Source organism: Eleutherodactylus coqui, chromosome 6 (genome assembly GCF_035609145.1).
Source record: "Eleutherodactylus coqui strain aEleCoq1 chromosome 6, aEleCoq1.hap1, whole genome shotgun sequence".
NCBI lineage: Eukaryota > Metazoa > Chordata > Amphibia > Anura > Eleutherodactylidae > Eleutherodactylus > Eleutherodactylus coqui.
In genome coordinates this window covers 194,240,468-194,254,457 of record NC_089842.1, presented here as the reverse complement: position 1 = coordinate 194,254,457, position 13,990 = coordinate 194,240,468, and the positions used below count along the sequence as shown (strand labels likewise).

Sequence of the window (13,990 nt, the reverse complement as noted above, 5' to 3'; positions counted from 1 at the left end):
CTGTTATCACTTAATTAAATCCTTGCACGCTGAGATGAAAAAACAACAGTGCTCATTCATTCATAACCTGAGGAGAGAGGCCTGTCCTCCCTCCCTCTCTCTGCCTTATTCCTCCATTCCCTCCCTCTGTTTCTGCCTATCCCTTGCCAATTCTCTCTTTACCTCTTATTTCTCTCTGGCAGGGAACCCTGTGCAAGGTTTTAGTTCTGAAGACATCATGTGACATCTCCTGTCTAAGTCTTTACAAGTTCTAATCATCCTTTCTTGTCTCTGCCCCATTGTTTTTGGTTGCTACTGTCACTCCTATCTCTTTCTGCAATTTTTTTTCATTTTATTCTCCTTTCTTATTAATATCTGTTAATCTCTCCATGCTATTCTCTGCTCTCTTATGGTGACACTTGACATTCCTACCTCCTTGATCTCTCCGTTCTGCGGCATTGTTCTGTGTATATACTATTGCATCTACTTTATAAGTCGCATATGTGCAGGCAATTCTCTCTCACCGTATCTTACATCTTAAGCCTCTTGTTAACCTGGTAAAATATGGCAACAGCTGATTAACCAAAGTAACAGGTTATAACACACAAATCCATTGTACTTTTCACAGTTACTGTTACCTGTGGGTCTGTAATTTAATCATTGTGATGGACATTCTTGAAATAAAAGCCAGCATTAGTGACATACAGTATAACAGCGGCCACAAGGCAGCAGTTAAAAGTCTTCTAACAATTCATTAGCAATCACTTTTTGGTCCTGATCCTTCTCCTTCCCTACACAATTACTGCACATTGTAGCACAGCTCATCTAAACAGCAGTAGCTTTGTAACGACGCCAGCTGGACACTAGATGACAAAACTCAGCTTCAGCATTAGCAGTTGCCTGTTCTTAGTGCCAACGGAGCCTCCCAGTACTCAGATACCCTGAGGACGTACAGTAGACCTGACCTGCTTAATGGGGTTGTTCAGTAGTAAACTATAAATGGCCTATCCAAAGGATAGGCCATCAAGAGTAGATCAATGGGCCCCTACTCATCATGCGTTGGCTAGATTAGTGTGCTTAGGCGCTGTTCACACTGTAGTGGACAGGCTTGGTATTGCAGGCATTCACATTAATGGAAACTTTGCCTGTAATAACAAGTCTGGCCACTGCCCAATGATCAGTGGTTCCTGGGCAGCAAAGGCCTATTGATCTACTGGTTGTTAAATGGTTTTATAACTAGACAACCCTTTCAACAACCCAACATTGCAAGAAACATTGCAAGAAATTTGTGTGAAGCATTTATCAACACCGTGAAAACAAATGCAACTTGGTACTCATCAGTAGATGACAGGGGCAAATGGTGATGGTAAACTGAAGATGAAGAAGAGGAGGATGATGATCAATATAATGAAATTTGTAGTGGAGGCTGGAACATATAGTATGGAGTTGAAATTGATAAATTTCATAGATATGCTAACTCTAACATTGCCTCTCCTTCCATCTCTCTCTGACACTGTCCCTCAACACCAGACTCCACTCTCCCTGAACAGCCCCAATTTGTCCCTGTGGCTCACCCTGTTTAAAATACTATCCCTCAGAACAGGAGGACACTAGGGTTCAGTCAAAACGCTAACAAAAAAAGTGCTGGAATGACACTAGACAGAAAGAAACCAACAAGGAAAGATTAGACAAACCACAAACTAGGAAGGATAGACTGGACTAGAAAACTATAGAGCCAGACTGCACTATTGTACCTTGTCTCCACCGTAAGCTAGGGGTGTGACAGCACTTAGCAGGAGGAAACGCCCCTTTCAGGCTCCTAGCTGCCGATTGGCCGGGAACACTAGCAGCACACAGTGGAGGGAGGGCGACAGGGAGACTCACCGGTTGTGTCTGGCAACAGGCTACCTGGACGGAGGGTGAAGACAGCGTTCTGACAGCCGCCAGTGGGGGACAGGGGCATAGACTGCGGGACCGGCAAGTGGACTGGGTGGCCGGCTTTACAGACGGCATCACAGCACATATGGGAGCCACTGGGGGTGACAGCACACGAAGGAGAAGGGAGAGCAGCCATGAGAGACACTGTAGCAGGGAGCGGAGATTGTGGACACCCAGCGGGGTGGCATGGGGACAGACAGCAGCCCCGCCAAGCTCGCAGCGCACCCGCGATTACAGGAGCCGGGAGGTGAGACCCCGACAATCGCAGGCCTCTGCCGCTGTGGATGACACTGTCCCTGGCGCTGTCACTGTGCACCCCGCCACTGTGGATTACACTGTCCCCGGCGCTGCGCTCATCCGGTGCTGTCACTGTGCACCCTGCCGCTGTGGAGGAGACTGTCCCTGGCACTGTGCTGGGGTCATTCTGACCATAAACTCAGGCCTCTGCACAAACTGCTAATCGGAAGCTAGGGGCTTGACAGGGGGTGTTAACTCCAGCAAAGCCAGGTCAGCCCCTAGCTTCCGGTGAAGACAAGGTACAATAGTACTGAGCAAGACACAGTCACTGGACTTAAACTAGGCACTTAGAACTAGAACAATAAAAATGGGAAAGAGTGCATGTTGTCACACCTGTAATCCGCACCTCACTGCGGAAAACAAAAGTATTTAAACAGAGGCACAGCAGACACTCCTCTTTGTAATTAGGATCCCTGCCAATTTGGTAGTAGGACTTGCATACCAACTGCCCCAACAACTTAGAAAGCACAAAATAATGCAGCAGCGTTTCTCCTACTGATTATCACAGGCATAAGTCAAATGTGTACCAAAAGTAAATTATAAGGGAAGGAGCAGTTCCCAGGAACCAATATCGATCATTCTTGGAATGGCGGCATTCTAAGACACCTGTAGTATGTACAAATTACTTCCTGCAAGAACTTCTTGATGCATTTTTGATTTGCCACTTGTAATAGTTCAATTTGGCTCCAAATGGGAATCCTTTTCTGTACTGTAGGTGAGCTTTGTGTAGATATTGTGTGAAAATTATGATAAGGACAAATACCTATGGATATGCCAACTTTGGAAGTGTTAAGGCTATACTGCAATGTTTCAAACAACATCAAAAATGCATTGGTGAAAATTATTACAAGTAGAATTGAAAATATGCATGAATTAGAAATGGTGCATTTCATCAACATATTCATCCGCACCTTGACCTTGATTATTTTGTGAAATGGACTGGCATTGAAAACAAATTTCTTTTTCCTATGCACAAATACAAAAGAAGAAAAATGTCTGTCAAGCTTATCAAAAATTTACATTGGATGAAAAAATATTTTAAAATGACAATATAGAGAGTCACTTCTTTGGTAGTTTGTGTTCATAGGATATGCACTTCAGTGTAAAATAAAAGGTTTTCTAGAATTAATAGATGTGTGTATATGCTTTTAGGTAGCTTTATTCACCTGCGGACAGCAACATCAGCTATTTATGGGGGACACTTGAATTACTTCAGCCCTTTACTTCCTCCTAGTCGGTGTAATAGATAGAGGGACTGCAGCTCCACTGTATCTATAACATGGTGCAATGGTAACACTTTAATGTTTGTGTGGTAAAGGTCAAAAAGATCAACACAGTCTTACTGCACTTACAGAACACCGCAAAACATATGTTGGTGAAATCTTCTTTCCTGTAAATATAATGAATACCTCCTAGTTATAATTATAGGCCTAGATGTGAAAAGAAGATCATTAGATTAGATTGGATCTCTGTATTGGCTTTCACCATATTAGCACAACGTTCCAAGTCAGAATAATGTCTATGCATAGCAATGACTGTACAACAAGCACCCAGACACACACACGCATTTATATATGTGTATATACATATATATATATGTGTGTATATATATATGTATGTATTTATGTGTATATGTGTGTGTGTGTATATATGTATATGTATGTGTGTGTGTGTGTGTGTGTGTGTGTGTATATATATATATATATATATATATATATATATATATATATATATATAATACTGCCTTTGACTGAATCATCTTTTGATGTTCTGTTAGTATATCTTGAGGCTCTGCAGGCTAATGCACTAAAGTTGTATTATTTGTATTATTGCTATGTTTGGTGATAGAATTAGCCCCAATGACGACAAAGGGTAATTTAAAAATAATAAATTTGGGCTAGGTGTACATTGCCATAACTGTGAGTTGCACCCTTCCGTCTGCTGTCTGATATATACAGACAGTGCATTTTCTGGGGCATTGCATGTTCTACTTCTCGCCCGTGAAATGGACAGGAATAGGAAGGACATGCCTTTAATTTCTCCAAGCAGACCATGGCTTTGGGTGAAAAAACATTTATGTGCATTACAATGGATATGATAGGGCTATATGTCAAAATGCATAGCACACAGACTGCAAATATAGCCATGTGCACCCAGCCAGAGATGTACAAACTATTCTCATATAAAAAGTAATGGTGTGACAGCCACAACACAGCGAGTCTTGATTGACGTCACGATGTCAGCCCGGGCCATGTGACTGCTGCATTGGTGCATGTACCCTATCGTTCTGCATTCAGCACCGATGTGTAAACACTTATCTGCTGCTGTGAGATTTGATTGGTTGTCAGTGAGGTTGTTTCCCCAGTCAGCCTATCAGTCTTCATTTTAGTATATAAATTCTGGCCCCTCCTCTCAGGTGGCGTCTGGTTTTTCCTTCATGGCGGAATTCTTGTCTGGTCTACACCTTTTGAATACCATTCCAGCCTCATATAAGTTACCAGTGTTTATTTCTTATTATCTGCTAATGGATGATGTCATTGTTATTGATTACATCAGTCAATATTTATCCCCTCATTATCTAGTGATAGTCTAGGTAATCCCAGGTTTAAGACATGGGGCTGCCCTTGTCAGGGCGATCAAGAGTTTTCCCATAATAATATTATAGGGTGAGATTTCCCTTTTCCCCTTTTTTGAGTTACATCATATATCATATATAACATCTCCAAGTTATTACTATTGTGTATATCCATCCTGTTGTATGTCTGATCCAAAGAGGTGTTTTGGTGTCTGGCTTAAATGTAACATTAAATAGCATTTGTAAAAAAAACAATCAATATATATTTCCTCTGTTGATAATTTTATTTCGGCTTAAAATGTTGTTTTATAGTTTAATATTTCTTAGTTATCTCTGAATCTGATAAAGATGGGTGGCAACCCAATTGGCCTAAATTAGGGCTCCTATGGGTGGTTTCCTTTAGCCTTTTTAGACATCTGAATGACAATTTTGCCTACTTATGGCTCAGTTTGGAAGAAGACCCATATATAGCTGCTTAAAGTGATCCACCAGTCCAAAACTAAGATTTGACTATACATTGCAAATGTATAGTCAGATACATGGTGCCTCTTCCATCCGAGGGCAGTAGAGGGGAGCATATCTTAAGCTTTCTCCAGTGTATGGAGAAGTCTGAGACAGCACAAACAATTGGACACCACAGAGAACACCAGTTATGTTGATTATACGGTACATTTGCATTTTGTAGTCAAATTTTAGTTTTGGACTGGAGGGCAACTTTAACCAAACAGATTAAAGGAGATGTCCCGCGCCGAAACGGTTTTTTTTTTTTTTAAACCCCCCCCCCGTTCGGCGCGAGACAACCCCGATGCAGGGGTTAAAAAAACCACCCGCACAGCGCTTACCTGAATCCCGGCGGTCCGGCGTCTTCATACTCACCTGCTGAAGATGGCCGCCGGGATCCTCTGTCTTCATGGACCGCAGGGCTTCTGTGCGGTCCATTGCCGATTCCAGCCTCCTGATTGGCTGGAATCGGCACGTGATGGGGCGGAGCTACACGGAGCCCCATAGAGAAGAGGAGAAGACCCGGACTGCGCAAGCGCGGCTAATTTGGCCATCGGAGGGCGAAAATTAGTCGGCACCATGGAGACGAGGACGCCAGCAACGGAGCAGGTAAGTATAAAACTTTTTATAACTTCTGTATGGCTCATAATTAATGCACAATGTACATTACAAAGTGCATTATTATGGCCATACAGAAGTGTATAGACCCACTTGCTGCCTCGGGACATCTCCTTTAACTGTTCAAGACTAGCAAAGCTGAGAAGCAGCGCCTATAGAAACTTAAATGGTAATCAGATTTACCAATGTCTTTTTTAATTATTCAAAAAGGAACACATGCCCTTTTAATGCTTTTTAATGCATTAATCTTTCTCCTGGAGTCCTGCATCAGAAACTGGTTAGATCTAAGCGCAAATACGTGCAGCATTTTTGTGCGTTCTTTCTGCTTGTGCTCCCTCTTCTGATTATGTGCAGAACTGTTTTATATCCCATTTTTCCGGGTTTTATGCATTTGTCTCTGTGTATTACTGTCTTTACTTTTCCAGTGACTGTGTGCATTGTGACTGTCTCCCTTTTTGTATAATGTACATTCCCTCTGTGTACCACACTTCCCCTTCCTTTTCCTCTCTTTGGCTGTCTCCTACCTGTTTTCCTACCTATTCTCCTCCCTGCCTCTCCGTTTGTGACTGTCTCTTGTTCTTTTCCCCGCAGTCTCTGGACGGATTTGTATTTGCACTAAACCAGGAAGGAAAATTTTTGTACATTTCGGAGACTGTGTCCATCTACCTTGGCTTGTCTCAGGTGAGTGTCCCTCATCTGTCTCTTCATACTTGGAACATCACAACTTATCTGTCATATGCAATTATTTTCACAAAGTACGTAAAGAGACCTTACAGTTAGGCCGGTCTCACAGAGACGGGTTGGATTCCGCATGTGGGAGCCCGCAGCGGAATCTAGCTCTGACAGCGACCCTGCGTACAGCTAGTACTACTGGATTTGAATTGCAGAATCCGCGATTGTCACCCACGCATACCATCCGCAACATTCCGCCACATTGAAAGAATAGAACATTTGCATATCCGCTCTCATGAGCGGATAGCTATTGCGATTTATGCAAGCGCATTTCAAATTGCAGCATGTTCTATTTTTCTGCGAAAACCGCACAGATGGTTTCCATTCAAGTCAATGGAAGCCTTCTGACCCACGGCCCATCCGCAATTAACATTGCATAAAGGTCATGGATACTCGCATAATTGCCTAGCGACGGCGAAGGAAAAATGAAGATGAAAAAAAAAACCTGTACTGTGCATGAACGACAGCGAGCGGCCGCGATCATCCACAATACAGAAGACGGCAAGTACACAGGGTCGCCGGCCACAGACAGAGACAGATTCCGCTGCGGGCTCCCGCATGCGCAATCCGACCCGGTCGTGTGTAGCCAGACTGTAATTTCTTTACTGCGGATGACCGTGGATGCTCGTCGTTGGTCTTGCGCAGTAGAGATTTAAAAAAAAAAATTGTATTTCCTGCACCGTTGCTAGGCGATGAGAAAATCTGCATAAAAATAGAACATGCTGCGATTTTAATTTCCCTTGCCGAAATTGCAACCGCTATCCGCTCAATTGAGTGGACATGGTAATGTGCTATTTTTTTGATGTGTGCGGAATACCGCAATTCAAATCTGGTCGTGTGAGACCAGCCTTACCAGGTATATTAAAATGAGAAATTCTCGCTTGTCAACATATTTTGGACGTTTTTAGCAGTTGATAAACATTCAATAGTCACTACTATATTCACTTACCTAAATCTGCAACTATGTATCTGTCACCAACGCCAAGTAGAGGTATACATTTTGTGGGTTGAATTAATATTCATGAGACTTCAACTTATCAGTTCATTAAGTACTAAGGCAGTAATACCATAATGTTTGTAGTAGTCTTCTAACCTTTTTCCATGGAAAACCTTAAGATGAATATTCATGTTGTGAACTATGGGTCAGAAAATAAGAATAGCACAATTCAATTACTGCTATTTTATTGTCAAGGAAACGTAAAAACTTAAACCTCGGGACAAAATGTTACATTAAGCTACCAACCTGCATACCATCTACTGTCCTTACAAAATTGGCAAAAGTAGCACTACATGATCCTACATTGTAGTGCCATGCAGCAGGGTGACCCTACATCTCAGTAGGACTAGCTGCTTATTGTCTGCATCAGTATGCTGCACAGTAGTACTCCTTTGGTATTGCTATGTATTACACTGCAATAATCAGCTATTATATTGATCTACCATCATACAACCATGGCAGAGTACCAGTGAAGCTATACAGGCGTTACAACATTATAACAACAAATTAGACACTGGTTAAGCATAACTGGCTTAGGTCGGTTACACATCTGCATTGGAGCCTCCGGACGGAGGTTCCGTCACAAATCCGGCTTAAAATCCCAGAAGAAATAGTGCTGTATGCTGCGCTTTTTCTTCAGTCCAAAAGCCAGACAAATGTACCCCAGTGTAAGGCTGGCTGCACACGGGCGCATTTGCATTGCAGAATCCGGAGTGGGCGTCCGCCTCTGGATTCCGCAGCAATTACTACCCAAAGCATACTATGGAAAATCAGTCTTTCCTGGCCACGAGCGGAAATCAATTGCGATTTTCCGCTCACCATGGAAAAATCGCAACAAGCTCTATTTTGAACCAGATTCCGTGCGGCTTCAATTGAAGGCAATGGAAGCTGTCCAATCCACGGCCCTTCCGCATCATTGCAGAAAGTTTGTGAGATCCGCGTCATCCCCTAGCAACGGCACGGCATAATCTGTACTGCGCATGTACGCCGGTCAGGTCATCCGCAGCACAGATTATGAAGACCGCGGACAGGTACACAGGGTTGGAATCCACTCTGGGATCCTGCATGCAGAATCCTACCCGGCCGTGTGCTGGCGGCCTTATACTCCTATGTTTCCACACAGTTTCTTTTACATTCATGCAGGGTGTACGTATGGCACCCCTCGCAGATATCACCAACGCAGACTTGCATGTACATAACATTCTCATTGGACCAATATAGACATACATTATATCACCTAAATGCGGGGAACACAAAGTGGGGCAAAACATGGTAGCAGAAATACGGAAATGGGAACGCTATCCCTAAACAACTTTGGTGTGGCAGACCCTTCCAATAGGGGCATACATGTCAAGAACCAAGGGGGTCTAGTTTATTCCTAGATGGAGGGCATATATATATCACAGTATAAGGTAGAAGTGAATACGCCCCACACAGAATAAATATCCATCGGGGACTTAGCTGACAGGAGTCCGCTGTCTCACTGAGCACCTCAGGCAGGACAATAACCGGCGCCCAGGTAGAGGCGGGCCTGGATTAAATACACTTTCATTATGGCTGATTGGTTGGCTAGGGGAAACACCTCCCTGTTGGCCAATCAGTCGATACACCACAGGAGATGTTGTAATAGAGTTGTGAAAAAAGGCAGATTATATGCTGAGATGACACTTTAGGGACCATCTGCAGTAACAAAAAGTAGGCACTCATCAGCACCCAGCACCAAATAACAGGGCAGATGCACGGAAGGCATGGTCACGTAGACCGAGCATTTTAGTTTTCATTTCCTATTTACATATATCCAATATGATCTTAGGTTGGTAGACCAAGATGTACACTAAATGAGTGTATTTTGATCATCTACATAGTGACAGGCAGTTGTACATATCTAAGCCCACCCTTTGTTTTACTCTCTGTTCATCAGTACTGTGTCTTTGTTATCATCACATCGTATGAGCAGTTAAGAGGTGGTGCTATGGGCTCTACCCCATATTTAACGTACCGCTTGCCTCGCCTCAGTGGGTTTTTGCTCTTTGCCTGGTGTGACCTGGGAGAGGGCAGCAAAGTATTTGGCGGTTGTCTCTGGTGTCCTATTATCGGCTGTTCCTAGTAAAGCTGTGCGCTGAGGGATCTGACACTGTCACTGCTGTCTGCTCACCTATCCCATTAAATAAGTCCGGGTAGAGAAATATCTGTGATGCATTTTAATATCTCTTAAATAAGAAAATGGGTTCCACATCAGTCCCACCTGCTTCTCTGCAATGGCACTTCACGGAGGAGCTAGCATACAGAATGCAGTCAAATATTTGGAAGATATTTCAGTCCCTTTTGCCTGCTTGTATTGTCATTTTACATAATTGCCATTTGGTGTTTTTCCATTAACTCTAATGCATTGACACACTATGGAGTGCTCTACAGTATTGCTCTGAGGAAATATAAGGCCAGTCTTCAATTAGATTGCGTGGAATAGTCTGCCACTTTCTGAAACATGCTCTGTATGCATAGTAATCTAGAGTAATAATGATCTTCTTCGTAAGCCGCAACAATTTGAGCAGGTAATAAACAGTCATATAAAGTAATGCACCTATATATGTTATATTATTATTCTGCAGAGTCGTTGCTGGTCAGTACAACTCGTTTCTTAAAGGGCAAAGCGTGTTCTGAACCATCCCAACTGATAAGACTTTCACAGAATGGATAAAAACTCATTTTTCTATGACGGCTGTGTTGTGCAAATTGTACACTTTTGTATTGTTATATCAGGGCTGAATTGATCCTCAAAAATAAGCAGCCAATAAACCAAAAAAAAATACTCTTTATTTGTTGTAGGTTATTTCAGTGTATTATGGAATACTTTTATTTAACTAGTATTAAAAAGCATAATCTTTGTTGAGAACATTTTTAATAGCCCATGAAAGGGCTTACAGATGAGCAATGTCATCGTTTATAGGCCTGCAGTGTGATAGTGAGCAGGTTATGACGCATCAATATGATGGTGAGGTGGTTATATCTCTGCAATGTGATGGTGAACAGATGCCAACAACATAGCTATTTACACAGCATTACTTTAGAGGTTTCTTCTCTACTTAGGGTGAACCTTCTTCACTGTCATACTTCTCATTGTTAGCTTCAGTAGGTGAAATTTAAAGGATAAGTCTACATTTGCACCACTTTGCATTTTGTCGTTTTGTTTTACCCTGATGCTAAAACTGGTCAGATTTTATTACACTGCATGTGATTTAAGGTTTTGGTCAAAGTCCATATAAAATACATTGGAGGGGCAATTTATTAAGACCAGCATTTCATAGGCTGATCTTAATATAATCCCAAATGCAGGACTCCAGATGGCAACCATTTTGGTCACCAATGTGCCATAAAATTTGTAAATGGCTACTACAATTTACATCCTAGTTGCCCGTTGTGACCACATACTGCACAGTTGGCACAACTGTTAACTCCGCTCAACATATACAGGAAAACCTACTGCCACCTGCTGGAGAGAGGAACAGGAGTTCGAAAAAAAGAATCCATGTGATGGAATGTTTTGTTTGCCCCTCCACCTTTCTTTCGCTTTAGCTTCTGGGCTAGTGCCCACTTCCTATCTACTGTTAAGTCTTTTCTTCCGGTATAGGTGGACAATGGCAAGGAAGGAAGGACATTGCCAGTGTCCACTAAGTGTGACAGGAGGCTAGTAGAGGCTCAGTCTACTTATCTATTGTGTGGGTCCTGAGCTGCATGACGGAAGATAAGAAAAGTTTGGCCTGAGTGGGGCAGTATAAAGACAGGGATCACCGTCCTGAAGACCAACTCCCCACTCCCCCAACACTGAGTCCCAGAGAGAGCTGATCAACATAGGTTAGCACTGTACACCGCTGGATGTAGTTATGCAGTGTGGCTTTTTGATATATAAACTAGTGGCACAGTGCTGGATGGATGCTTCATATGCCATGTGGGAAGCAGGGCTGAGTGTAACTGTATGGCGGGTGGAATGCAGGGCACTTCCCATAGTAAGTTATAATATTTTCTAGAAATATATTTTCTTAATTAGGTGCCCAAAATTTTTCAAGTAAGGAGCCAATGGCTCCTAGATAATTTTTTTTAGTCTGGAACAACATTGCATGCCTCTTCATACATTACACACATCTCGGGCTGTCCGTACACCTAGACAGCAATCTACGCTAGCTAAGAACTGGAGTAGATTTCATGTATAATTTATACCAGGATATGGCATAAACTATACAGAAATATGGAGACAATTGTGGCCACGGGCCCTCACAACAAGTCACGCCCCTTCTAAAAAGTGGTGTGAACAGGCATGGACTGTAAAAATTCACAAATCTTTTGTGCAATTTAGGCTTGCGCCAATCTTTGTGACTCGCCTACCTGTTTTAAGTTGATAAATCCACCTTTTTGCATGTGATTTTAGCTTTGGTCACATCCTGTGTTCATCATTTTACTGGTCAGCATTGGAACCAACAGCCCTAATAGTTTAGGCGAGCTGCTGCAATACATTGGGGCAGTTCTTCCTACATGAGATAAATACTACACATCCCAGAATACAGATCATCAGAGCATAATTTGTATAGGCATTGTACAAGTAACAGATATGATTTCAGCTCTGAAGACAACAGAATTGTCAGTGCAGCTGTGTACTATAATACACGCTGTAATTCAGGATTAGTACTAGATACATAATACAATGTATTTACAAACATTTCATTTTTTCGTTGACTTATTCTATATGGAAAGTATTAAATGGTGTACAAAGGTGAACAGACACTTAACGCGGAGTAGTTTATAAGTGATGTTGTTCTGTAGGGTCTCCAAATTTGTATAGAATCAACTTGGGTCATTGAGGCAGACCGGCATAGTAGTGAAAGTCCATTAGTGTGTGATGGTCAGTAATAAAGGAGTCCATTAGTGTCTGAAGAATGGGTAATATGGTTGTCCTGCTAAGTGATGCACTGCACCTCAGAAAGACAGTCAAGCCGAATGAAAAGGACAGAGTATATAATCAATAATGTCTAGTAAGATTGTTGCTGTTCAGTATATAGGCAAAAAGCATATGCTGACGGCTGATGGTGCTGATGCTTGGCTGACGTCGCAAAAACATGGTATTTTGTATAATATGTATAGACGTGGTTATATGTGACCGAAAACTGGTTTATAGACAAGTACAAAAAATTGTGAGATTTGCAATATACAGTACTGTGTAAAAGTTGTAGGCAGGTGTGGAAAAATACTGCAAAGTAAGAATCCTTTCAGAAATAGAAGTGTGAATTGTTTATTGGTCAATTAAAATGCAAAATGAATGGACAAAAGAGAGATGTAAATCAAATCAGTATTTGATGTGACCGCCCTTTGTCTTCAAAACAGCATCAATTCTTCTACGTACACTTGCACACCATTTTTGAAGGAACGTGACAGAGAGTTCTTTTCTAACATCTTGGAGAACTAACCACAGGTCTTCTGTGGATGTAGTTCATTCAGATCCTTCTGTCTCTTCATATAATGCCAGACAGACTGGATGATGTGAGATCAGCAGTCTGTGGAGGCCATACCATCGCTTCCAGGACTCCTTGTCTTATTTTTGCTGAAGATGGTTCTTAATGATATTGGCTGTATGTTTGATGTAGTTGTCCTGCAGCAGGATAAATTCGAAGTCAGACTCCTTCTATTTTTGAAAAAAATTCTTACTTTGTAGCATTTTTTCCACACCAGCTTAAACTTTTACACTGTACAATGTTTAATGCATGAATAACTATAGTAACATAGTATTTAAAGGGGTTGTCCCGCGCCGAAACGGGTTGTTTTTTTTTTCAACCCCCCCCCCGGTCGGCGCGAGACAACCCCGATGCAGGGAGGTAAAGGAAGCTTACCGGAGCGCTTACCTTAATCCCCGCGCTCCGGTGACTTCAATACTTACCGCTGAAGATGGCCGCCGGGATCCTCTGTCTTCGTGGACCGCAGCTCTTCTGTGCGGTCCATTGCCGATTCCAGCCTCCTGATTGGCTGGAATCGGCACGTGACGGGGCGGAGCTACACGGAGGCGGCATCCTGCACGAGCGGCTCCATAGAAGATTGCAGAAGACCCGGACTGCGCAAGCGCGGCTAATTTGGCCATCGGAGGGCGAAAATTAGTCGGCACCATGGAGACGAGGACGCCAGCAACGGAGCAGGTAAGTAAAAAACTTTTTATAACTTCTGTATGGCTCATAATTAATGCACAATGTACATTACAAAGTGCATTATTATGGCCATACAGAAGTGTATAGACCCACTTGCTGCCGCGGGACAACCCCTTTAAGGCTGAAAATAGGTCCATCCACTTTAGCCTATTATCCTGCAATGTTGAT

General features: G+C 42.5%; 1 protein-coding gene across 2 annotated transcripts in view; it reads left to right on the top strand.

The window, feature by feature from the left end:
* NPAS3 (neuronal PAS domain protein 3) overlaps positions 1-13,990 on the top strand; it is a 459,032-nt gene that overhangs the window by 351,977 nt on the left and 93,065 nt on the right. For both annotated transcript variants that reach the window (XM_066608554.1, XM_066608553.1), the window contains exon 5: positions 6,500-6,589. In XM_066608554.1, the coding sequence (XP_066464651.1) occupies positions 6,500-6,589 (90 nt within the window). The remainder of the gene's footprint in view (positions 1-6,499; positions 6,590-13,990) is intronic.